This window comes from Mobula birostris, chromosome 20, assembly GCF_030028105.1.
Source record: "Mobula birostris isolate sMobBir1 chromosome 20, sMobBir1.hap1, whole genome shotgun sequence".
Classification (NCBI taxonomy): domain Eukaryota; kingdom Metazoa; phylum Chordata; class Chondrichthyes; order Myliobatiformes; family Myliobatidae; genus Mobula; species Mobula birostris.
The window spans coordinates 14763647-14791321 of NC_092389.1; the positions used below are offsets into that span (position 1 = coordinate 14763647).

Sequence of the window (27675 nt, forward strand, 5' to 3'; positions counted from 1 at the left end):
GGGTTCACCCTCTTGAAGGATATTCTGACATTGGCCTCTGAGACAAGCTCACAGGGTTGCTAGATTTTATGGCATTTCGCACAGGTGTAGTGTTACTCTTCCTTTCAAAGCATGCATAAAAGGCAAGGAGCTCATTGGGGATAGAAGCATCACTGCCATTTATGCTGTAAAATTTTGCCGTAAAGGAAGTAATGACAGGCAAACCCTGCCACAGTTTTCATGCACTCAAATGTGTCTCTAATTTCACATAGAATAGTTTTTTGCTCTCATAATGGCTTTCCATAGGTTGTGTCTGCACTTTTTTAAAAGTAGGATTCTTACCTTAAACTAGCAATGTATTCTGAGTGATTATCGCTGCAGGAGGGTCTGGTTGTGGGTTGTCAGTTGTCGATCTTGGTCATTTTGATGAATAAATTTTGTGCTGAAATATAAAACCTGACAATATCTACTTTTGAGACTAAACATAATTTATATAAGAAACGTTTCTGATATTAATAGAGAGGAAAGCCACACATCCTGACAGAAACATAAATCCTTGAGATGAAGACAGCATTTATGTTCTGTCCTCTCCCACCTCACTGCTGTAAAATAAGTAAAATCTGCAACAGTATTAGATGCTTAGATGGCCCAAAAAACATTTCGAATGATTTTATATTGTACGAAACAATGATTAAAGGGAAGGAGTTTTAAATAATAATTAAAATCAAGTAATCTTTGGAGGTTTTAGTTTTTTAAAATGTAATAACAAAAATACCAACTATTAGCTCCAGGAGACCCTGGGTGTTTTTGGGAGAACAATAAATAATCTCTCCGTGGGAATTTACTTTCTCCTCTTTAAATAGATATATTATACATGAAGTTAGATTCTGACAGATGGAGATGTCCATTCCAGCATGCTTATGTTATATATTAAGAAAGCTTTCAGCTATGTATTTCTTTACAATAAAAGAGAAAATCCAGAAGGTGGAACAAGAGACAGCAATTAGTTTTTTTTCTAAAAAAGGCAAAATGTGAAGATCCTTAATTAAATTTTAATGTACCGATCTTTGTAACACAGGAATTGCATAGAATCATTTCACAAATTTCAATCTAGGTTAGTGTGTAAGTCCAATTTCTAGCACACAGGATGATGAAACAGAGATTGAGGACTTATATAGGAATTGTTCTCTTTTCCCCCAAACAGTCACCCTGGGCTTGTGAGAAGGGGAAATTCACATAACAAAAATAAGACCTGCAGGCATGGGATTTGTACGCCATTGTAGAAACTGTTCACCAATGGGTTTCTCTCTTTGTCACTTATTCAGTGACATTTAATTAACTTGTGTTGATCATGACCCCCTTCCAGGCCTAGGGAGAGATTTACAGAAGTGCATAGCTTGAGGTTCAAAACCTTGCTGCTCTGAGAATGGGAATGTAAGATTTGGCACTTTGTTTTATATTAGAATTTACAGATAGAATTCTGCTGCCGCCCTGATTGGAGAGAGAAGATCCACACAGTGCATTGTTAATGTCATTTTGCGTAGGACGAAGAACATTCATTATTTCAGGATCTGCTGCCCAGGGCTTGCATTCTGCTTTATCCTACCACAAAGAAGATTTCCCCTCTTGCCAAGGGCAGAGCTTGCATGAGCACAGTGGTCTTTGAGATGGAGGTCTTTTTGTCATTGTCCTATTGTTCTTGGTCACTGCTGTTATTTGTGCCCTTTTCCCACTCTAGACTCTCTTCACTTTGTATTGGTGACTCTATAGGCCTGGGCCTCAGGCCCTGAAACCGACGGCACTCCGGACAGACGCGAATGTGGGTGCAGCCTCTTACTGCTAGGGCAGCCTCGTGTGCCAGACGCTGGGAGACTGGGTCTGGCAGTGTGCCACTGCATAGCTTCCCATTGCTTAGGCTCATGGCATTAACATCACGAGAAGTTTCAGTTTGATTGAAACGTGTCCTAATCAAACGCCGCTTCCGCCGAGACTTAATGCTTTCCTGACATGACACAATACTCCGCAGCTCTTTCAGCATCTCCTGACAAACAGAAATCTGGGGGAATAAACAAAGTAAAAATTAGTGAATACATACAATGTTATACAATGCCAGGTTTCTAGGCATTGATTTCACAATTAAGCTTCTCCATCCAATGGAACAATCTTTAGTAACACACACAAAATGCTGGAGGAACTCAGCAGGCCAGGCAGCATCTATGGAAAAAGGTACAGTTGATGTTTCGGGCTGAAAGCCTTCAGCGGGAATGGAGAAAAAAAAGCTGAGGAGTAGATTTAAAAGGTGGGGGGAGGGGAGAGAGAAACACCAGGTAATAGGTGAAACCTGGTGGGGGAGGGATGAAGTAAAGAGCTGGGAAGTTGATTGGTGAGATGAGGTACGAGAGGGGAAAAGGGGATGGGAAATGGAGAAGGTGGTGGGGGAGGGGTTTGGGGGGCATTACTGGAAGTTCGAGAAATTGATCTGCATGCCATCAAGTTGGAGGCTACCCAAATGGAATATAAGGTGTTGTTCCTCCAGACTAAGTGTGGCCTCATCACGACAGTGAAGGAGGCCGTGGATGGACATATCGGAATGGGAAGTGGAATTAAAAACGGTGGCCACTGGGACATCCCACTTGTTCTGGCAGACAGAGCGTTGACTCTTGGTGAAGCGGTCTCTCAATTTACGTTGGGTATCCGATATTCAGGAGGCCACACTGGGAGCACCAAACACAGTAGATGACCCCAACAGACTCACACGCGAAGTGTTGTCTCATCTGGAAGGACTGTTTAGGGCCCTGGATGGCAGTGAGGGAGGAGGTGTAGGGGCAGGTGTAGCACTTGTTCCACTTGCAAGGATAAGTGGATGACCTGCGGATCATTCGGGAGAATGAGGAGATTATAGATAGTAGCTACAGGGAGGTAGTTACGCCAAAGGAGCAGAGCACAGGAAATTGGGTCACTTTCAGGCGAGGGAAGAGGAAAGGGCAGGCAGAGCAGAGTTCCCCTGTGGCCATTACCCTCAACAACAAGCATACCGCATTGAATACTGTTGGGGGGATGACTTACCTGGGTTTAAGCTGCAGCAGCCAGATCTCTGGCACTGAGTCTGGTTCTGCAGTGCAGAAGAGAGGGTGGAAAAAGAGGAGAGCGGTAGTGATAGGGGACTTGATAGTTAGAGGTGCAGATAGAAGGTTCTGTGGTCGTGACAGAGAATCCAGGATGGTTTGTTGCCTCCCGGGTGCCAGGGTCGAGGATGCCTCTGATCGATTGCATGACATTCTGAAGTGGGAGGGTGATCAGCCAGATGTCGTGGTGCACATCGGTACCAATGACATAGCAAGGAAGAGTGAAGAGGTCCTGGAGAGTGAGTATAGAGAGCTTGGTAGGAAGTTGAAAAGCAGGACCTCAAGGGTGGTAATCTCAGGATTGCTACCTGTGCTACGTGCCAGTGAGGGTAAGAATAGGATGCTCTGGAGGATGAACAAGTGGCTGAGGAACTGGTGTAGGGGGCAAGGTTTCAGATTTCAGAATCATTGGGACTTCTTCTGGGGCAGGTGGGACCTGTACAAGAGAGACGGGTTACACTTGAACTACAAGGGGACCAATATCCTTTCAGGGAGGTTTGTTAGTGCTATTGGAGAGGCTTTAAACTAGATCTACAGGGGGATGGGAACCAGAGTGCCAGAGCTGACAGTGTGGCTGGGGTGAAAATAAATGGTGTTAAAAGTTTAAGCAAAGTCGCAAATAGAAAGGTTGTGAGTGGTGGTAAAAATCTTCTGAGGTGTATATATTTCAATGCTAGGAGTATTGCGGGGAAGGCGGATGAGTTGAGGGCGTGGATTGACACGTGGAATTATGACGTTATAGCAATTAGTGAAACTTGGCTACAGGAGGGGCAGGACTGGCAGCTTAATATTCCAGGGTTCCAATGTTTCAGATGTGATCGAAGCAGAGGAATGAAAGGTGGGGGGGTAGTATTGCTTGTCAGGGAAAATGTTACAGCAGTGCTCAGGCAGGACAGATTAGAGGGCTTGTCTACTGAGTCCTTATGGGTGGAGCTGAGAAACAGGAAAGGTATGGCCACATTAGTGGGGTTGTATTATAGACCACCCAATAGTCAGCGAGAATTGGAGGAGCAAATCTGCAGAGAGATAGCAGGCAACTGCATGAAACATAAAGTTGTGGTGGTAGGGGATTTTAATTTTCCATATATTGATTGGGACTCCCATACTGTTAGGGGTCTAGATGGTTTAGAGTTTGTAAAATGTGTTCAGGAAAGTTTTCTAAATCAATATATAGAGGTACCAACTAGAGGGGATGCAATATTGGATCTCCTGTTAGGAAACGAGTTAGGACAAGTGACGGAAGTGTGTGTAGGGGAGCACTTTGGTTCCAGTGATCATAACACCATTAGTTTCAACTTGATCATGGACAAGGATAGATCTGGTCCTAGGGTTGAGGTTTTGAACTGGAAGAAGGCCAAATTTGAAGAAATGAGAAAGGATCTAGAAAGCCTAGATTGGGACAGGTTGTTCTCTGGCAAGGATGTGATCGGTAAGTGGGAAGCCTTCAAAGGAGAAATTTTGAGAGTGCAGAGCTTGTATGTTCCTGTCAGGATTAAAGGCAAAGTGAATAGGAAGAAGGAACCTTGGTTCTCAAGGGATATTGCAACTCTGATAAAGAAGAAGAGAGAGTTGTATGACATGTATAGGAAACAAGGAGTAAATAAGGTGCTTGAGGAATATAAAAAGTGCAAGAAAATACTTAAGAAAGAAATCAGGAGGGCTAAAGAAAGACATGAGGTTGCCTTGGCAGTCAAAGTGAAGGATAATCCAAAGAGCTTTTACAGGTATATTAAGAGTAAAAGGATTGTAAGGGATAAAATTGGTCCTCTTGAAGATCAGAGTGGTCGGCTATGTGCGGAACCAAAAGAAATGGGGAGGTCTTAAATGGTTTTTTTGCGTCTGTATTTACTAAGGAAACTGGCATGAAGTCTATGGAATTAAGGGAAACAAGTAGTGAGACCATGGAAACTGTACAGATTGAAAAGGAGGAGGTGCTTGCTATCTTGAGGCAAATTGAAGTGGATAAATCCCCAGGACCTGACAGTGTTCCCTTGCACCTTGAAGGAGACTAGTGTTGAAATTGCGGGGGCCCTGGCAGAAATATTTAAAATGGAGTCGGTGTCTACGGGTGAGGTGCCAGAGGATTGGAGAATGGCTCATGTTGTTCCATTGTTTAAAAAAGGATCGAAAAATAATCTGGGAAATTATAGGCTGGTAAGTTTGACGTCGGTAGTGGGTAAATTATTGGAGGGAGTACTAAGAGACAGAATCTACAAGCATTTGGATAGACAGGGACTTATTGGGGAGAGTCAACATGACCTTGTGCATGGTAGGTCATGCTTGACCAATCTATTGGAGTTTTTTGAGGAGGTTACCAGGAAAGTGGATGAAGGGAAGGCAGTGGATGTTGTCTACATGGACTTTAGTAAGGCCTTTGACAAGGTCCCGCATGGGACGTTAGTTAGGAAAATTCAGTTGCTAGGTATACATGGAGAGGTGGTAAATTGGATTAGACATTGGCTCAATGGAAGAAGCCAAAGAGTGGTAGTAGAAAATTGCTTCTCAGAGTGGAGGCCTGTGACTAGTGGTGTGCCACAGGGATCAGTGCTGGGTCCATTGTTATTTGTCATCTATATCAATGATCTGGATGATAATGTGGTAAACTGGATCAGCAAATTTGCTGATGATACAAAGATTGGAGGTGTAGTGGACAGTGAGGAAGGTTTTCAGAGCCTGCAGAGGGACTTGGACCAGCTGGAAAAATGGCAGATGGAGTTTAATACAGACAAGTGTGAGGTATTGCACTTTGGAAGGACAAACCAAGGTAGAACATACAGGGTAAATGGTAAGGCACTGAGGAGTGCAGGAGAACAGAGGGATTCGGGAATACAGATACAAAATTCCCTAAAAGTGGCGTCACAGGTAGATAGGGTCATAAAGAGAGCTTTTGGTACATTGGCCTTTATTAATCAAAGTATTGAGTATAAGAGCTGGAATGTTATGATGAGGCTGTATAAGGTATTGGTGAGGCCGAATCTGGAGTATTGTGTTCAGTTTTGGTCACCAAATTACAGGAAGGATATAAATAAGGTTGAAAAAGTGCAGAGAAGGTTTACAAGGATATTGCCGGGACTTGAGAAACTCAGTTACAGAGAAAGGTTGAATAGGTTAGGACTTTATTCCCTGGAGCGTAGAAGAATGAGGGGAGATTTGATAGAGGTATATAAAATTATGTTGGGTATAGATAGAGTGAATGCAAGCAAGCTTTTTCCACTAAGGCAAGGGGAGAAAAAAACCAGAGGACATGGGTTAAGGGTGAGGGGGGAAAAGTTTAAAGGGAACATTAGGGGGGGCTTCTTCACACAGAGAGTGGTGGGAGTATGGAATGAGCTGCCAGACGAGTTGGTAAATGCGGGTTCTTTTTTAACATTTAAGAATAAATTGGACAGACGCATGGATGGGAGGTGTATGGAAGGATATGGTCCGTGTGCAGGTTGGTGGGACTAGGCAGAAAATAGTTTGGCACAGCCAAGAAGGGCCAAAAGGCCTGTTACTGTGCTGTAGTTTCTATGGTTTCTAAGTGCCAGGAGGGAGATCAGTGGGGAGGAACGAATGGACAAGGGAGTTGCGTAGGGAGCGATCCCTGTGGAAAGTGGGAGGTGAGGGAAAGATGTGCTTGGTGGTGGTATCCCGTTGGAGGTGGCGGAATTTTCGGAGAATTATGTGCTGGACGCAGAGGCTGGTGGGGTGGTAGGTGAGGACAAGAGGAATCCTGTCCTTGGCGTGGTAGTGGGAGGGTGGGGTGAGAGCAGATGTGCGTGAAATCAAAGAGATGCGGTTGAGGGCAGCATTGATGGTGGAGGAAGGGAAGCCCCTTTCTTTGAAAAAGGAGGGCATCTCCTTCGTTCTAGAATGAAAAGCCTCATCCAGAGAGCAGATGCGGCGGAGATGGAGGAATTGAGAGAAGGAGATGGCTTTTTTACAAGTAGTAGGGTAGGATGAGGTGTAGTCTAGTTAGCTATGAGAGTCCGTGGGTTTGTCTGTCCCCGCCAGAGAGCAGATGCGGCGCAGACTCAACCACATCTCTTCCATTTCATGCACGTCTGCTCTTACCCCATTCTCCCGCCACCCTACCAGGGGAAGGGTTCCTCTTGACTTCACCTACCACCCCACCTTTTTAATCTACCCCTCAGCTTTTTTTTCTAGTCCTGCCGAAGGGTTTTGGCCTGAAACGTCAACTGTACTTTTTTTCATAGATGCTGCCTGGCCTGCTGAGTCCCTTCGGCATTTTGTGTGTGTTGCTCAGATTTCCAGCATCTGCAGATTTTCTCTTGTTTGTGGAAGAATCAATAGCCCTGCTGAAAATGGAGATTTTACTATTAGAATAACCTTCCCCTTTGTTAATAAACTGATGCCTAAGAATGTCAAGAATATGAGTGTTAGAATACCTTTGACAATAATTCTTAAACTTGAAATTTATAAGATAGGAATTTGGGGTTATTTATTTCCAGGGAATAAACTATGTCCACAGATCTTATTTTTGCTTTGGTATTTTAAAGTTGATGGACACACATTTCTTTTTTAAGTTTCAATATCATTAACTAAAGTTTTCTTTGAAAATGATTTTGAATGTGAGGAACATTGTTTATTCCTCCTTCCTCAGGGAAAGCAGCTTTGTTGTTTCTGTGAAACGATTATTTCTATCACAATGAGTTCAAATAGATAAAAGAGTCAAGTACTGGATAGCGGTGGAAAGATATCAACAAGCCAGTTAGATTTGAAGGAACTATCACATAGTGAGACAGGGTACATGTTTTACAAGGAAAACCATGTAGACTTATAATGGGGTAACTGTGACAGAAGACCTAGAGACCAAAATAATCACAGGGTTCTCATCCAAAATAGTGAAATGACTTTAAGGTGAGTACACTTAATGAGGGGAAAACCAACTATTGGTAGTTATCATTTCAACTCTCCATTTCCTTGATTATTACAATGTCATTATGTGGAAATGGAAGAATGACAAGTCATAAGACCAAATAGTCCAAATAAAATCATGTTGCTAATAAAGAGGTATATAATTGCATCATTCTATTATTGTTATTGGAAGGTCTTCTAAGGGACAGGATATATGGGTATTTGGATAGACAGGGACTGCTTAAGGATAGTCAGCATAGTTTGTGCGTGGTAGGTCGCGTCTAACCAGTCTTATTGAGTTCTTCGAGCAAGTTACTAGGAAAGTTGATGAAGGCAAGGCAGCACATGTTGGCTACATGGACTTTAGTAAGGCATTTGACAAGGTCCCACATGTGAGACTGGTCATGAACGTTTAGTCGCTTGTTCAGAATAAGGTAGTAAGTTGGATTAGACATTTAGCTTTGTAGGAGAAGCCAGAGAGTGGTAGTAGAGGGTTGCCTTTCTGACTGGAGGCCTTTGACTAGTGGTGTGCCTCAGGGGTCGGTGCTGGGTTCTTTGTTGTTTGTCATCTATATCAAAGATCTGGATGATAATGTGGTTAACTGGATCAGCAAACTTGTGGATGACACCAAAACTGGGGGTGTAGTGGGCATTGAGGAAGTCTATCAAAACTTACAGTGGAATCTGGACTAGCTGGAAAAATGGCAGATGGAATTTAATGTTGACGAGTATGAGGTGTTGCAGTTTGGGAGGACCAGCCTTACACATTGAATGGTAGGGCACGGAGGAGTGCGGAAGAACAAAGGCATCTGGGAATACAGGAGCATAATTGATTGAAAGTGGTGTCACAGGCAGATAGGGTCATAAAGAAAGCTTTTGGCACATTGGCCTTCATGAATCAATGTATTAATTACAGGGGTTGGGATGTTATATTGAAGTTGAATAAGATGTTGGCAAGTGCTAATTTGGAGTATTGTGTGCAATTTTGGTCACCTACCTACTGGAAAGATGAAAATAAGATTGAAAGAGTATAGAGAAAATTTACAAAGATATTGCCAGGACTGGAGGAACTGAGTTATAGGAAAGATTGAGTAGGATAGAACTTTATTCTCTAGAAAGTATAAGATTGAGGAGAGATTTGATAGGTGTACACAAAATTATGAAGGATATAGATAGGGTAAATGCAAGCAAGCTTTATCCACTGAGAACAACAGGAATTCTGCAGATGCTGGAAATTCAAGCAACACACATCAAAGTTGCTGGTGAACGCAGCAGGCCAGGCAGCATCTGTAGGAAGAGGTGCAGTCGACGTTTCAGGCCGAGACCCTTCGTCAGGACTAACTGAAGGAAGAGTTTATCCACTGAGGTTGGGCGAGACTACAACTAGAGGTCATGGGTTAAGGGTGAAAAGCGAAATATGTAGAGGGAAACTTCTTCACTCAGAGGGTGGTGAGAGTGTAGAACGAGCTCCCAGTGCAAATGGTGGATGCGATTTCAATTTCAGGATTTAAGAGAAGTTTGGATAGGTACATGGTTGGGAGAGGTATGGAGGGCTATGGTCTGGGTGCAGGTCAATGGAACCAGGCAGTTTAAATGGTTTGGCATGGACTAGATGGGCCAAAGGGCCTGTGTCTGTACTGAAGCTTTCTATGACTTTATGACTCATAATGTTTTGAATATATAGAAGCATTGTTGAAATTTACTAAACCATTTTTAACTATCAATTAACAATTTGTGAGAGGTGTATTTACGAAACTTTCACATAATACCTGAAGGTAATCCTCATATATATCAGATGGGTAAGCAACAAACCTATATAGAAAACAGCGCGGTGGCACAACAAATACACCTGCTGCTTACAGTGCCAGAGACCCAGATTCAATCCTGACCTCAGCGTGGAGTTTGCATGTTCGCCCTGTGGCCACGTGGGTTTCCTCTGGGTGTTGTGGTTTCCTCCCACTTCCCAAAGACATTGCAATTTGGCAAGTTCATTGCCACTAAGATCGCCTTCAATGTGTGGGGGTGCTGTAGAATTTGAGAATGTTGATGGAAATGTGGGGAGAATAAAAAAATGGGGTGAATGTAGGAGTAGTTTAATGAGTCGTTGATAATTAGAAGGTTAAATGGCCTGCATCCTCCCATATCTTTCTCTCTATATGACTTTAAGAGGGTTCTGATGAAAGTGATTTAGAAATGTGACAGCCCTTATCTTGAAGCACCAGTTCTAGGTTGGGTTGGTGGGGGTGGGGGTGTGGGAATGGAGAGGACAGCTCAAGTGTGGGTAAAAAAAGTAGGCAGGAAATTTTTAGTCCTGCTACCTTCCGAAAAATCATTCTAAAAACTCACCATTTCTGAAAGCAGGATGCACTAACATTAATACTGAAGGCGAGGTAAGAGACATGTGGGCTTTAGGAGGCTTTTGACGAAGACAACCCCACAGTAGGCTAGTCTAGAAGGTTAGAGCAAGTGGAATTCAAGTACATTGGCAAAACTGGATCCAAATTGGTGATAATAGGAGGCAGAGAGTAGTGGTTGAGGGGTATTTTTCTGAGTGGTTTCAGTGTTGGGACCATCATTGTTATGTGTTTAAATGACTTGGACAAGGATGTAGGAGGATTGATAGGTCAAATGCCAATGACAAAAAAAAATTGGTGGAGTTGTAGAATGTGAAGTGATTGTCAAAGGATATAGAGCAGGGGTTCCCAACCTTTTTTATGCCATGGAGCCTTACCATTAACTGAGGGGTCCATGGACTTCAGGTTGAGAGCCCCTGATATAGACAGACATAGATCAAGATGGGTGGGGCTGTGATGGATGGAGTTTAACCCAGAAAAATGTGAAGATAAGCCTTCTGAATTATCAAATACTAACACATGTGCAGTTGAGTGGCAGGGACCTCAGGAGTGCTAATGTACAGAGGGACTTTGGGGTTCAAATTCATAGCTCCTCGAAAGTGTCAATACAGTGGATGGTACAGTGAAGAAGGCATCTGGCATGCTTGCCATTATAAGCTGAGGCATTGAGTATTGGGGTGTTACATTGCAGCTGAAAAAACATTGGTCTGACGGTCCTTGGAGTGTTATGTACAGTTCTAGTTGCCATACCCAGGAAGGATGTGGTATCATTAGAAAGTGCAGAAGATCACCAGGATGTTGCCTGGAATGGAGGACATTTCTTACAAGGAGAGATTGCATATTCTGGGTTTATTCTCATTTGAGTGTAGGAAGTGGAATAGTTTATAAAATAGATATAATAGATGGACTTTAAAACTAGAGGACACAGGTTCAAGGTGAGAGGGGAGAAAGGTAAAGGAAAACTGAGGGGCATTTTCTTTTTACAGAGCAGCTGTGGTTATCCAGGACAAGCAGTTAAGAGGAAGTGCAAGATGCAAATATGATTACAAAATTCAAGAGGCATTTGAACATGTACTTGGATAGAAAAGGAGTGGAGGGATACAGAGTAAATAGAGGCAAATGTGATTAATGTAAATAGACATCTCAGTCAGCTTGGATAAGTTGGACTGAAGGCCACATTTCTATGTTGTACAACTCTTTGATTCTGCTATAGGTTTGGCCACTTTAGTCTAAGTTCCAATAGGCAGAACATGCATCAGTGGACCCTGACTCGAAGGTGTTAATAAGACACCCATTTGAAAAGCCTGGTATTCTGCCAAGTGGAGTAATAATATTTTGAGAAATATTATTATAATGTATTATTATAATATAATGTTATTATAACATTTCATTGTAATGGATCCATGAATCAACCCCAGCATTCTTCCCAAAGCAGTAAGTATTTAAGTATAGATTTTAGTTTCATAAATTGCCATTGAGAAGACTATACTAGGCTATTGCTTGCTTGGTAGGTGGAGGGTGTTGCTGCTTTTTGCTGAAGTATGTGAGGGAAGGGGAGGGTCAATGTTTTGCTGCTTGTGCATGGGAGTGGAGGGCGTTGGGGATCTAATGTTTTTACTGTCACTCATTCTTTGGGTGTTGGCCAGGTGTTAACCAGATTAACTTTGTTGCTACTGGACATAATTTAAATGGTTTGGTCTAGAGTTGCTTAGGGAAGTCTATGATGTTGGGAATTTACTTGAGAAAGGCTTTCTTCACTAGAGCATTAAAGGGATATAAGTTTCTTTCAGAGAATATATGCTGTTGGTTTGTTTCCATTTGTCAAAAGCTGGAGACAAGGGGGCACAAAAAGTATCGATTAAGAATGTAAGGTTTATATACAGCAGATGGTGAACTTGCAAAACAGTTTACTATCATCTGCTGTTGAAGATAAATTCATAAATATAAGGAGCAAAATAAAGAATATGTGTATGTGGATTTTAAGTATTCCTTGTAGGGAACAATACCAGCAAAAAGCATACAGGCCTAATCACCTGTTTCTCTAGTAGAACAATCTTTAATACCAATTCCTGCTGTGTTAAAATTGCTTTGTTTTGTGTTAGGATCGTAAAGGATAATCTAAGAAATATTGATTACATCTTTGTCTGAATTTATCCAAGGATTAACAATTAAATCAGCTTTCAAAGCTATTTTTTAACTTTTGTGTAATGAACTTTTCTGAGAGTTTGTTTAAGCTTAAAAATTAATCCCTTCAGAAATCATTACCTCTGTTTCTGTGGAGTGTCTCATTGTCCACATGAATTCAATCACTGCCATGACAACAGCAACAATCAGGCCACAGATCAGAACCACAAAAATGCCACCAATATTTTCCATTCCTAAACCTGTAATAAAATGCAAAAATACCAGTTTAAATTAGTGATCTGGGCTTCACTGGGCCCAGCAGTGTTTGAAGGGACTTTATTCTAAATTATTTTTTTTTCTCTCAAGTTGTTTAAATTGCTTATGTATATTCTCATGATATAGGAGAGCAAACAGTCTATATTGATTGGTCTCAATCAAAGATGGCGTCATTGAACAATGCTACCACGGGCAACATTTTCCAGATGGTCCATGAAACTGTTTCTTATACTTCATTTACATCTGATGTTTCTTTTAAATGTGGTTCTGGTACTATTGGAGCCTATGACCTACAGTTTGATGGTGTGTTGTCAGACCAATTGAGCAATCTGGTGCTTTGCTGGCTCCGAGAAGGTTCGCCTCGAGCAGCCTGGAGGCCAAGAAGCTTAGAGACAGGGCACGAGTCCATGATCAAATCCATTTCTCACTGATATCGCCGATTAAAGTGTAAAATACCAATCCAATCCTTACCAATCCTCATAGAGGGATCAGAAGTGGAGAGAGTGAGCAGCTTCAAGTTCCTGGGTGTCATGATCTCTGAGGATCTAACCTGGTCCCAACGTATTGATATAGTCATAAAGGAGGCAAGACAGTGGCTATACTTTATTAGGAGTTTGAAGTGATTTGGCATGTCAACAAATACACTCAAAAACTTCTATAGTTGTACTGTGGAGACCATTCTGACAGGTTGCATCACTGTCTGGTATGGAGGGGCTACTGCACAGGACCGAAAGGAGCTGCAGAAGGTTGTAAATCTAGTCAGCTCCATCTTGGGTACTAGCCTACAAAGTACCCAGGACATCTTTAGGGAGCGGTGTCTCAGAAAGGCATTATTAAAGACCTTCAGCATCCAGGGCATGCCCTTTTCTGACTGTTACCATCAGGTAGGAGGTACAGAAGCCTGAAGACACACACTCAGCGATTCAGGAACAGCTTCTTCCCCGCTGCCATCCGATTCCTAAATGGACTTTAAAGCTTTGGATATGACCTCACTTTTTTTTAATATACAGTATTTCTATTTTTGCACATTTTTAATAATCTATTCAATATACATAATTGATTTACTTGTTTATTTATTATTATGTTTTATTTATTATTATTCTTCTCTCTCTGCTAGATTATGTACTGCATTGAACTGCTGCTGCTGAGTTTACAAATTTCACGTCAGATGCCGGTGATAATAAACCTGATTCTGATTCTGATTCTGAAAAAAAGATTGAAAAGATCGAGGCAAGTGTGGAATGCGAGCAAGTGTTCAGTGCCGTCAACCAGCCTCTCGCTCGCTGCTTTCGGAGGAAGGTGTGTGATGGTCACTCTCTCCCTCTCGCTCGCTGCTCCCAAGGGAAGGCCTCTGCGTTTGAATGATCTTTCTCTGCTCGATGCTGTTGGAGGATGATGCCAGAACAAGGTTTAATCAACACAATTTGTGGATTAGACTGTAGTTCACATTATGATGTGTTTTCCGGTTTACAGTCGCTCCTTTCTCTGTTGCTATTTTGGACAACTTTAAATTGAGGCGGCCTGCAGATAATGAACACTGAGCTGAACTAAATATGGACTCTTCGAGTTTCTGTTTTATATTCTGTGTTTTCACTCGTTCTTGTTGCTGTTTGCGTGATTTGTTTTTTTTTTGCATGAAAGCTTGATGTTCTTGTTGCCATTTGCGCAATTTGTTTTTTGTGTAAAGGGGAGGGTTTGATGTTTTTCCTTTGAATGGGTTCCATGGTTTTCTTTGTTTTTTTGGCTGTCTGTGGGAAGATGAATCTTAGGGTTGTATACTACATGCATACTTTGATAATAAATGTACTTTGAATCCTTTGACTCTCAAAGCACATCCATCAGTCAGATTTCCTCATTTATCACCATGAAACCCATTCTCTCCCAGGTGTCTATCAACTCTTCCTGATTCTTCTGCCACACACCGATACTAGAGCCAATTCATCTACCAGCACCAGTGCACCTGGAGGAAACCTATGAGATCACAGGTAGAACATGCAAACTCAACATAGAGAGTATCTCAAAGTTAGGACTGAACATGGATCACTGGAACTGTGTGGCAATAGCACTGACTATAACATCACTGTGTTCACCGTGTCTCCATTAAACTGGATTGGACAAATTCTTCCTGTAGGATCTTTTCCAACACTCAAGTAGAAATCAGTATTTTGGGAATTTGAAGAAAGGAAGGACCTCAGAAAAATTATAGTGCAAGCTGACAAATCTCAGAATCCTGAAAAACTACACCCAAGGATCCTGAAAAAAGTTGCTTAGGGGAAAGTTGGTTTTAATTTTTCAAAATTCTAAGGTTCAGCAAAGGTTACATTTAATAGTAAAATAGCAAATGTCACCCTTTTGTTCAAAAAGGGTTAGACAGGAAGCAGGAAACTACAGACCAATTAACTTAGTATAGAGAAAATATTAGAAACTAATGTTAAAAATATTATACCAGGGCACTTAGAAAAGTTCAAGGTAATTTGGCAAAGCCAACATGATTTTGTCACATGGAAATCACATTGGACTATTTTCTTTGTGTTCTCTGAAGAATCAACACACGCTGTAGATAAGGGGAAATGGTGGATGTACGAAACTTAGATTTCCAGAAGGCATTTGCTAATGTGTTGCATTAATTATCATTGCAGAAAATGAAATCTCATGGTGTAGGAGGTAATATATTGGGGTAGGTGAAGATTGGCTAATAGGAAATGGAGAAAAGTCAAACACAGTAAGCAAGATGCATTGAGAGGGGTGCCATGGGGATTAGTGGTGGAAATCAGCGTTCCAATTCATATAATGTAGTGGTTAAAGTAACACTATATCAGTGCCAGTGATCCGGGTTTAAGTCCAACGCCGTCTAAGGAGTTTGTACTTTCTCCCTGTGGGTTTTCCTCCAGGCACTCTGGTTACCTCCCACATTCCAAAGATGGACGGGTTAGTAGATTGATTGGTCACATGAGTGTAGTTGAGCAGTGCAGGCTCTTTGGGCTGGAAGGGGCTGTTACCATGCCGTATCTATAAATAAATAAATAAAAACAACTTGGATGAAGAAATCGAAGATTTCACTGACACAAAGATAAGTAGGAAAGTCAATTGTGGAGAAGGCACAAGATGGCTATAAAGAAACATTTATGGGTTCAATGAGTGGACAATGATCTGTCCAATGTAGAGAAATGTGAAATTGTCCACCATGTTAAGAAAATTTAAAAAATATATATTATTCATTTAGTGAGAGACTGCACATATTGAGATGCAGGGGATTCCTGACACATCTGTATACCACTTTTATAGCTTTCTGCAGTACATCTATGCCTAAGAACTACTTTTATAGAAGGTTTCCAACTATTCATAACACTCAGCTGCTATCTGTGTGGAGTTTTGAAGGTTCTTCCTGTAACTGTGTAAGTTCTTCGAGGTGCTCCAGTATCCTCCCACTTCCAAAACATGCATTGGTTGTTAGGTTAGTTGACTGCTGTGACTTGCCCCTAGTGTGTGAATAAGTGGCAGAATTGGGGCAATTGATGGGAATGTGGAGACAATAGAATGGATAGGATTAGTACAAGTGCGAGCTGAAAAGTCATCATGGACTGTGGACTGAAGGGCCCATTTCATGCTACATCTCTCTATAACTCTGACTTGTCTTTATCCAACATAAAATAGGCTTACCTGAACTGCTCCCAGACCGATACAGGGATCACAACTTACGTAGATCCCCAATATGTTATTTAATTGGCTCTTTACTTAGTTCTTCTTTAGGACTTAACCCCTTATTTCTACCATTCCTTCCCAAGGATGAGAGTTCCTCCCTCATTATGTACTAGTGACCCTGACTCGACTTTGAATCCTTCACCTCCAACCCCAAGCAAATGCAATTCATCATGCCCCCTCCATCAAACACCCCCTACACTGCAACTACTAAATGTTAGTATCCATATGGAACCTACATAGTTTGAGATCCAGAACCCATTGCTTTTGAGCCACAGAGCCACAGAGCACTACAGCACAGAAGCAGGCTCTTCAGTCCATCTGGTCCATGCCAGTCTGGTTTTCTGTCTAGTCCCATCTAACTGCACCAGGAGTATAGACTTCCAGACCTCTCTCATCATATACCTATCCAAACTTTTCTTAAATATTGCAATTTAACATGCATCTACCAACTCCAGTGGCAGCTCATTCCACATATCTTTCTTCCTTCATGTAAACCGAGCATAGGTAACTAAAGCAGGGCAAAATGGGGAGCTGCACTTTTAGAGGGTGTCCAAAGACAAAGATTTGTAGCTAGGAAGCAAATCTATTTATTCCTAAATACGCATCATGAATGTATTGGAGAAATTGTCTGCAGTCTTTCATGAAATTGAAATTAGAAAGTAAATGAAGCAAATGGCAAAATATTTTCATGGGAAACTAATCGCCTGAATACTTGCTATTTGAAACACGCACAAATAAATTTAACATTCTGCAGTAAGGATTGGGAATTGATACCCAAATTAGATTTTAGATCCTTCATTAAACTTTCTGAACTGTGTTGTGGTTGTCATGGTGACAGCACAAGACTAAACATTCACGGCCAACATGGCCATGAGTTAAACATAGATAGAGAGGTTATACTGAGAAATCCATTCTTTGAAACAAGTTTGTTTCATTAAGAGGATCATCGAGTACAGTCTTTGTATCAAAATATATGCTTAGAGCAAAGCCACATTATTGAAGGAAAGCTTTTTCCTTACCTTTTGCCCCGTACTCTCCCTCTTTTGGGCATTTTCCTCCCTCCCACCATTTCCGTTTTAACATTTCCAGCCGGTTATTTTCCTGAAGTTGAAGAATGGCCAAGTCAAACTCATTTCGAAAAAGCGAAGCTGTAGGAGTAACACACACAAAATGCTGTAGGAGTATACACAATAATTAGCAAACGTAACTGAAACTCTGGATCAATCACTAAAATTGAAGGTCTTGCCCTGACATGCAAGGCCTTTAGTGCTAGTTTAGAAATCAGCACTTCAAAGAAAAGAAAAAAGAAGAATTGTACTTTAGGACATTGTCGGTTGTGGTTAAGCTGATGTTGCTTCACAATAAAAACATTTGAAACAGAAATCAGCACCCCTCTTTCATCAAGTTCTCAACTATAGATTGGCAACTGAAAACTGACACTCAGTTTTTATAGATGTAAAACTAGATATCAATGAAAGGTGATTTTGGAAGAGTTGTGTCTTATCACTTATTGGTGTTGGCATCTGGTCTTTGAATTAAGAGACTTGTACCAGGCTGCTATTCATAACTTGAACAATTTTCTAGTAATCCAAAACAGCCAGTGGATTAAGTGTAAAACTTTAGTAGTTATTGAACAAGAGAACTGATTTAGAAGTGGTATGTACATAGTGTAACAACATTTCGGTCTTTGAAGAGTTGTTTTATGGTGCATCTGAAAATCTGTTTGCCTATAATCTCTCAGGGGCAAAATAATATTCATTATAACAACTGTTTACATAACTATTATTATATTTTCAACATTAAGTTATTGTGTGAAGTGAAAAATAAACAATTACATTCTAAAAGGCAGTTTAATTGTACCTAAGGCAGAAACACATATCAGGAGACCTAACAATTTTAAATGGGACATAAGTTAGAATTCCTTAAAAAACTGAAGTTCTGCTTTGAAACTTTCTGGTGCACAGGACACTTAGAAGTGTACATGCCTCATCATAGTATATAGTTAATAACCTAATTCTTTGAAGGCATCACCACTTATTTAGGAACTGCTGGCTGGTGGAACTAGAAGATTATTGTTTTTGATATAGAAGTATATTGGTAAGCTATAATGCCGTTGGTTTCTGCCAATTATTTCCACTTTAATGATTTGTGTTCCCTCAAAGTGGCATTACAGGTAGACAGGGTAGTGAAGAAGGCATGTGGCACACTGGCCTTCATTAGTTATGGCACTGAGTTCAGGAGTTGGGTCATTATGTTGCAGTTGTACGAAATATTGGCTGCACTTGGAGTATTGTGTACAGTTTTGGTCATCTTGTTGTAGGGAAAATGATATTAAGCTGCAAAGAGTGCAAAGAAGATTTAAGGGAATGCTGCCAGGACTCAAGGGCCCAAGTTACAGGGATAGGTTGGGTAGGCTAGGACTTTAATCCTTGGAACGTAGGAGACTGAGGGTTGACCTTATAGGGGTGTAAAGAAACATGAGGGACATAGGGTGAATGCACACAGTTTTCCCCAAGGAAAATAAATCACAAACTAGAGGGCACAGGCTTAAGGTGAGGAGGAAAATATTTAAAAAGAAGCTAAGGGGCAACTTCACACAGAGGGTGCTGCATGTATGGAACAAGCTGCCAGAGAAAGTGGTTGAAGCATTTACACTCAATAGCCACTTTATTAGGTACACTTGTACACCTGCTCGTTAATGCAAATATCTAATCAGCCAATCAAATGTCAGCAACTCAATGCAGAAGCATGCAGACATGGTTAAGAGATTCAGCTGTTGTTCAGACCTAATATCAGAATGGGGAAGAAGTGAGCCTTAAATGACTTTGACTGTGGAATGATTGTTAGTGTCAGAAGGGATGGTTTGAATATCTCAGAAACTTACGATATCCTGTGATTTTCACGTACAACAGTCTCTAGAGTTTACAGAGAATGGAGCAAAGAGCAAATAAATGAAAAGAAAACATCCTGTGAGTGGCAGTTTTCTGAGCAAAAATATCTCGTTCATGAGAGAGGCCAGAGGAGAATGGCTAGATTGGTTCAAGCTGACAGGAAGGTGACAGTAACTTAAATAACCACACATTACAACAGTGGTGTGCAGGAGAGCATTTCTGAATGCACAACACGTAGAACCTTGAAGTGAATGGGCTACAGCGGTAGAAGACCCCAAACATACACCAGTGGTCACTGAATATACAATAATAACACCTAAAAGATACTTAGACAGGTACGCAAATAGGAAAGGTTTAAGGAATATGGACCAAATATGGAACCAGCTTAGATGAGCATCTTGGTCGGCATGAATGAGCTAATCTGGAGAACTTGTTTCAGTGCTGATACTTGATGACTCCATAAATATTTACCATGAACAGGACAAGAAGTCCTGGTCTGAGCAGGTATTCAGTTCACGTGCTGATAAATCTAAGCATTTTAAGATGGTACAAATTATATTCCTGTAGGTTAGAACAGTCATAAAATTATGGCAAGAATACTTTTTAATCAGCAACTGAAAGGAAAACAGACTAATCAACATATAGACATTAGCCTTCATCAGATCACAATTTACACCTGAATTGCTAATTTTTCTGCTGTGTCCACAGTTGCTGGCCAATGTATTGGTATTGTGTTTTGTTCAGTCCTTAGGCTCCACTGTCATTTACAACTGTACTGGGTAGTTCCACGTGGGCTCCTAGGCTCTCATACAAATGACTGATAAGGGTGAATACAACAAACTGTATAAATTGTAACACAAATGTAATATCAAAGTTCAAAGTACACTTATTATCAAAGTACATATATGTCTCCATATACAACCCTGACTGACATTTTCTTGCGGACGTACTCAATAAATCCAATAACCCTAATAGATTCAACGAAAAATAAACTTGGTCATTCAATCAGTGTGCAAAAGACACAAACTATGCAAATAATATCAAGAACATGAGATGAAGAATCCTTGAAAGTGAGTTCATTGGTTGTGGGAACATCTCAGTGATGGGACAAGTGGTTCCAGAGCCTGATGGTTGAGGGGTAATAACTCTTCCTGAACATGGTGGTGTGAGTCTGAGGTTCCTGTACATTCTTGATGGCAGCAGTGAGAAGAAAGCATGTTCTGAGTGGTGGGAGTCCTTGGTGATGGATGCTGCTTTCCTGCAACAACTTTGCCTACAGATGTGCTCAATGGTGGGGAGGGTTTTAACTGTGATGGACTGGGTCATATGCACTACTTTTTGTCAGATTTTCCATTCAAGTGCATTGGTGTTTCCATACCAGAAAGTGAGGCAGCCAGTCAATATATTCTCCACTACATACCTATAGACATTTGTCAAAGTTTTAGATGTCATGCTGAATGTTCGCAAACTCCTAAGGAAGCGGAGCCATTGCCGTGCTTTCTTTGTAATTACACTTGCATGCCGGACCCTCTCCACCTCTGATCCTCCGATGAGGACTGGCCCATCGACCTCTGGTTTCCTCCTCCCGAAGTCAATATCAACTCCTTGGTCTTGCTAACATTGAGTAAGAGGTTGTGTTTATGGCACCACTCAGCCAGATTTTCAATTTCCCTCCTATATGCTGATTCATCACCACCTTTGATTCGGCCAATGACAATGGTGCCGTCAGCAAACTTGAATATGGCATTGGAGCTGTGCTTAGCCACACAGTCATAAGTGTAAAGCGAGTAGACCAGGGGGCTTAAGCACACAGCCTTGTGGAGCTCCTGTGCTGATGGAGATCGTGGAGGAGATGTTGTGCCAATCCAAGATGACTGGGGTCTGCAAGTGAGGAAATCAAGGATCCAGTTGCACAAGGGGGTATTATGGCCAAGGTCTTGAAGCTTATTGATTAGTTTTGAAGGGATGCTGGTTTTGTGTGCTGAGCTGGAGTCAATAAAGAGAATCCTAATGTATGCATCTTTGCTGTACAGATGTTCCAGGTTTGAGTGAAGAGCCAATGCAATGCTATCTGCTGTGAACTTGATGTGCCAGGAGGCAAATTGGAGCAGATCAAAGTCTCTTCTCAGGCAGGAGTTGATATGTTTCAACACCAACCTCTGAAAACACTTCATCACTGTGGATGTAAGTGCCACTGGACGATAGTCATTGAGGCAGGTTACCATGTTCTTCTTAGGCACCAGAGTATGTGAAGTCTGCTTGAAGCAGGCGGGTACCTCAGACTGCCAGAGTGAGAGGTTAAAGATCTCAGTGAACACTCCAGCAAGTTGATCAGCACAGGTCTTTAGTACTCAGCCAGGTAACCTGTCTGAGCTGAATGCTTTCCATGGGTTCGCCCTCCTGAAGGCTATTCACACGTCAGCCTCAGAGACTGAAATCACAGGATCATCAGGGCCTGTGGTTCCTCCATGTTTTGACAGTCAAAGTGAGCATAGAAGGCATGGACCTCACCTGGAAGTGAAGCCCTGTTGTCGCCTATGTCGCTCGATTTCACTTTATAAGAGGTGATAGCATTCAAGCCGTGCCACAACTATTGGGCATCCTTTGTTGATTCAGGTTTTGGCTGGAATTGCCACTTTGCTCTTGAGATGGCTTTCTAGAGATTGTACCCGGATTCTTGTATCTATCTTGGTCACCAGACTTGAATGCCTCTGATCTAGCCCTTAGCATATTGTGGATCTCATGTTCATCTAGGGCTTCTAGTTGGGAAGACTGAATTATTTTGTGGGGACACATTGGTCTACAACTTCTTAAATATCTACTGCTGTTACCTAAAAATGGATAGGTACGGTGACTTAGTGGGACTTTCAAAGACCATAGATCCCTCAGAGTTGCTGCACAAGTTGATAAGATGGTTAAGAAGACATATAGAGTTTTATCCTTCATTAGTTGGGGGGGGGGTGTGGGGGGAAGAGTGGAATTGAGTTCAAGAACCGCAAGGTAATGTTGCAGCTTTATAAATCTCTGGCTAGATCACACTTTGAGTATTGTGTTCATTTCTGATCGCCTCATTATAGGAAGGATGTGGAAGCTTTAGAGAGGGTGCAGAGGAAATTTCCCAGGATGCTGTTGGATTAGAAAACATGTCTTATGAAGAAAGGTTGAGTGATCTTGGGCTTTTTTCTTTGGAGTGAAAGAAGATGAGAGGAGACTTGATAGAGGTATATAAGATGATAAAAGGCACAGATAGAGTTCACAGCCAATGCCTAATAGGAGATGACATATGTTTAAGGTAATTGGAGGAAAATTGGGGATGTCAAAGGTAGTTTTTTTTTACACAGAGAGCTGCAAGTTCACAGAATGCTCTGCCAGAGATAGATACATTAGGGATATTTAAGAACCCTTAGATAGGCACATTTATCAAAGAAAATGGAGGGCTGTGTGGGAGGGAAGGGAGGGAAGGGTTAGATTGTAAGGCAGAGGGAGACTGATTGGACAATTCGACTGTCAGTGATGTCAGCTAATTGCATAACTGTGAGTGCCTGAGATTTGGTTTTACACACTTAATTTCAATGCATCTATTCTCTACTTACTGCATTTCCCTGTAAAACTACTTTGTTTGGTTTGGGAGAGGTTGCTATAGCTTAGTTCTCTCTGGTCTGAATGAATATTGTTTTTCATGTAAATAGACTTTGGCTTAAAATTGTCTATTTTCAGTGAGCTCAGACTACAGCCTCCACAGGCTCTTTTGCTGATGCACGTTTGATAGAGAGTTATAAAGAGAAAAATGGGATTTGGAAAATCCCCAATCAAGATCAGTACTTAACAGAATGAAAAATTATTATTGATTGCATAAAATAACCTTCTTTGGCTGCAGGGGAAAAACACCAACACCCCTCCTTATAATGCTTTCCAGTCTATCTAAAATTATACCTTAAAAAAGCAAGTTGGCGTTACAAGGAAAGTCTCATGTAGCCTGAAAGCATTAGTTGGAGAAAGAGAATTTTTAAGAATACAAATAACAGACAAGGTTAACATTAACCTTTCTCTTTTGTGGGTAAACTAAAATCAAAATCTCAGAATGAGCATTAGGATAACAATAAGCCTTCTCATACAAAAAAAAATTGTAAAATGGCACTGATAGAAAGTAGGGGGACTAGATTCAGAAGGAGATCGTCTGAACGGAAGGACAGGTGTGATTCAGGGTCCTCATTTCTGTCTCAACGGTACAGTGCCAGGTTGTCTTTGGTCTCCTGTGTTTCCTCCATCCTTCAGGGGTCCAATGAAGTGCTGTCTTGATGATGGAGTTTGCCTTTCTTCTCATCACGTGATTGACAGCGTTCAAGGCTTCCTTCATCATGTCAGTAGCTCCTTCTCAGTTTTCACTACCGTCAATCATGCAAGTCCTAGGAGCAGACTCAGGAATACCGTCGCACACAGGTATAGGATTCTTCATTGCCGTTTTCGTAACAATTTTTTTGACGAGTCAGGGATTTTTAGCCCTGAGCTGAACCTCTAAACCTGGAGGACTGAGTCTGGCTTCAACCCTTTGACCTGTTTGGCACGGGTGTCCTTACTAAGAGCCAAAGCACAAGGCCCTGACTCTCCAGGTCATTGAGGCACGCAACACTCCAAACCCTATGACAAGGTTATGGTCCTTTTGGAGGCTGGTATTCTAAATTAGCTGTATTTTAACTTACCTTTTCCCTTTTATAGCATCTTTACTTCTGTATTTGTTTTCAGGGACTGTAAGTTTTCAACCTGAATGATTTATGCAGTCACCTATTCTTATAACTGTGTGCCAGTGATTCAGTAATGGGTATTATATCTTTAAAAGGTATTGAAGAGAGGATTTACAGATCATTTGTTACTCCCTCAGGCACAAACTCATCACTGCCCCTCCCCCTCCCTGCCATTTTTAGTTTAATCAATCTTATTAAAATGCTTGCTCATCATTCAGTCTTCAGTAATCGTGAAAGGTCACACATCATAATCTGTCTTCTTCCTTTACAACTGTTGACAAATTTGCTCTGTGGATTATTTCCAACATGCTTTGATTTTCAACTTGTAAAGTGTAAATTTCTTTCTCTTAGCTATGGGGAAGACTTTTTTTTTAAAGATGTGAAAGTTGCAACCTTCCTTTAAAAACCTCACTTCAGTTATGAATCTTTCAAAATACACTCAGTGGTTACTATATTACGTACACCTGTACTCTTACTCATTAATGCAAGTATCTAATCAGCCAATCATGTGGCAGCAATTCAATGCATAAAAGCATGTGGACATGGTCAAGAGGTTCAGTTGTTGTTCAGACCAAACATCAAAATGGGGAAGAAATGTGACTTAAGTGACTTTGATTGTGGAATGATTGTTGGTACCAGACGGGGTGGTTGAGTATCTCAGAAATTGCATATCTCTTGAGATTTTCATGCACAGCAGTCTCCAGTTTACAGAGAATGGTGCAAACACAAAAAAATATTTATCTAGTGAGCGGCAGTTCTGTGGGTGAAAACATCTTGTTAATGAGGGAGGCCAGAGGAGAATGACCAGACTGGTTAAAGCTGACAGGAAGGCAACAGAAACTCAAATAACCAGGTGTTACAACAATGGTGTGCAGAAAGGCATCTCTGAATGCACAACTCGTTGAACCTTGAAGTGGGTGGGTACAGCAGCAGATGACCATGAACATACATTCAGTAGTCAGTTATTAGGTATAGGAGGTACTTAATAAAGTGGCCAATGAGTGTATACTTATAATCTATCTTAAAACTTGACAACTCTTAAATGTGGTTTAAAGTCCTAAAAATCATTACTGATGCTGCCACGTCAACAAATACATCACATGCAAAGCTTGAAGAACTGTTGGACGCACCAAGTGGCAAGCCAATACCATATCCCTTGGTATCCAGAAGACCACCAATCTGTGTAAGATTGCAATTGCGTTGTCGGTGGTACTCATTCATAGTTGACTCTAGTAAGAAGGCATAATTGGAGTTTAAAACTCGAGAAATTCCTTCTTCAGTGCTTTTCACAAATACACTTGGCTGTTTGGAATGCATGTAGTTCCACATTCGCTGGTAGGTCTGGTATCGAGAATTCTGAAAGCAAAAGAACATTACTCAGTAACACAGAACAACTTAGTAGAAGGAAGTGAAACTACTGGCTGTTCTGTACCTGGAAGAATGTCATGCTTGATCCTCTTTGAATAGTTCCATATTCAATGTTAGTCTGGTCGGCAAGGTCATCAACTGATTCTATCGGCACGTCCATTCTCTGTACTGTGAGGAAGGCAGCCAGATTGGCTGTATATGATGATATGATAATGAGTGTAAAAGCCCACCTGATGAGAAACAAAAACAATCAGCCAATTGAAATATAAACTCTTTGGAAAAGAACACTGATATCCAGATTGGCAGGAGTTTCTCTATGGTTTCACACTACTGAACTTGTCCTATGAATGATTATGTAAATCAGCAGCTGTTTATAGTGTTAAAGTTTAATTATTGTAATAATCCCAAACAGCTCAAAATAACCCAGATTTCCTCCCCTTCTTTAACTGCTACAATATATTTTTTTATTTCAGGCAGGAATTTCCTGACAAAGTTTTAAAGATGAAGAAACTTAAATTTTCTTCTGAGCTGTAAACTATGGCAAGTTCTATGTGTAATCAGACCAATTTGCTTTATAATTAATTGGTTTTGTATAGCCTCTGGTTTTTCAGCCAATCACCTCATGGTGTCCTCTCACTATTGACTCCTCTCTCACTAGAAAAAGTTTTTCCTTATTTACTCTAAAACATTTGGAGATTTAGAGCACTTCTGTCAAGTTTTCTTTTAACCTGCCTGTTTTGAGGGACTTGAGTTCATTGGAGAAACTGAGGCATTCTAAGTTTCTCTACAGAATTCAAGGGCCTCAAACCTGATTGCATTCTGGTATATTTCTTCTTTACCCTCACAAAGGCCCTGATATTCTTTGTGGAATATGGATTCTGCAATTGGAAAACAAAAACTTCACCAGAAGCCTAACTAGTATTTTACTCCAGTCTTGCATAATTTCCTTGCTTCTTTTGTCCTCTCTCCCTCATGATCAAAATGCTTTTTAAACGGGGTTCTCAACTTACACTGCTTTCATCAAAAATTCTTTTTGTTTATTCAGCCATTGGATGTGGGCATCTCTGGCAATGCTGGCATCTATTGTTCTCTCCTATCGAGAGTTATTTAATCATTTAAATGTAATTTTTCATGGAGGTAGTTGAATTTACCTCTCTGGATCAAAAGCCTAGGCCTAAGGCTGCTTGTTCAGTTACTTAACCATACACTGCCAGAATAGTTAAATGCGGTAGTACTAAAGGCATTGATGAAAATTTAAACACTACACATACCACAAGGCCTTTCTCTTCCTACGTAAGGCCGTAAGACATAGGAGCAGAAATAGGCCATTTAGCCCATTGACTCTCCTCCGCCATTCTATCATGGCTGATTCAGGATCCCACTCAGCCCCAGCCTTCTCGCCATATCCTTTGATGTCCTGACTGATCAGGTAACGATCCACTTCCACCTTAAATATACACACGGACTTGGCCTCCACCGCAGTCTGTGGCAGAGCATTCCACAGATTTACTACTCTCTTGCTAAAAAAATTCCTCCTTATCTCTGTTCTAAAAGGTTGCCCCTCAATTTTGAGGCTGTGCCCTCTAGTTCTGGATACCCCCACCACAGGAAACATCCTCTCCACATCCACCTCATCTAGTTCTTTCAACATTCGGTAGGTTTCAATGAGACCTCCCCCCCGCATTTTTTCTAAATTCCAGTGACTGCAGGCCCAAAACAGCAAAAACTCCTCATATGTTAACCCCCTCATTCCCAGAATCATCCTCATAAACCTCCTCTGGACTCCCATCAATGACAACACATCCTTTCTGAGATATGGGGCCCAAAACAGCTGACACTACTCTAAGTGTGGCCTGACTAGTGTCTTATAAAACCTCAGCATTATCTCCCTGATTTTATATTCTATTCCCCTTGAAATAAATGCCAATATTGCATTTGCCTTCTTTACCACAGACTCAACCTGTAAATTAACCTTCTGGGGATCTTGCACGAGGATTCCTAAGTCCCTCTACACCTCTGATGTTTGAACCTTCTCCCCATTTAGATAACAGCCCGCACTATTGTTCCTTTTACCAAAATGTATTATCATACATTTCCCAACACTGTATTCCATCTGCCACTGTTTTGCCCATTCTTCCAATTTGTCTAAGTCCTGCTGTAATCACATTGCTTCCTCAGCACTACCCACCCCTCCACCTATCTTCGTATCATCCACAAACTTTGCCACAAAGCCATCAATTCCATTATCCAAATCACT

General features: G+C 41.2%; 1 protein-coding gene across 1 annotated transcript in view; it reads right to left on the reverse strand.

Annotated features, from left to right (window-relative positions):
- Positions 1–1095: 1095 nt before the first annotated feature.
- grik4 (glutamate receptor, ionotropic, kainate 4) overlaps positions 1096–27675 on the reverse strand; it is a 135134-nt gene continuing 108554 nt past the window's right edge. Inside the window, exons 16-20 of the mRNA XM_072238318.1 lie at positions 25483–25648; positions 25181–25406; positions 17437–17565; positions 12581–12699; positions 1096–2035 (exon numbers count right to left, since the gene is read on the reverse strand). Of these exons, the coding sequence (XP_072094419.1) occupies positions 1670–2035; positions 12581–12699; positions 17437–17565; positions 25181–25406; positions 25483–25648 (1006 nt within the window). The 3' untranslated portion in view covers positions 1096–1669. The remainder of the gene's footprint in view (positions 2036–12580; positions 12700–17436; positions 17566–25180; positions 25407–25482; positions 25649–27675) is intronic.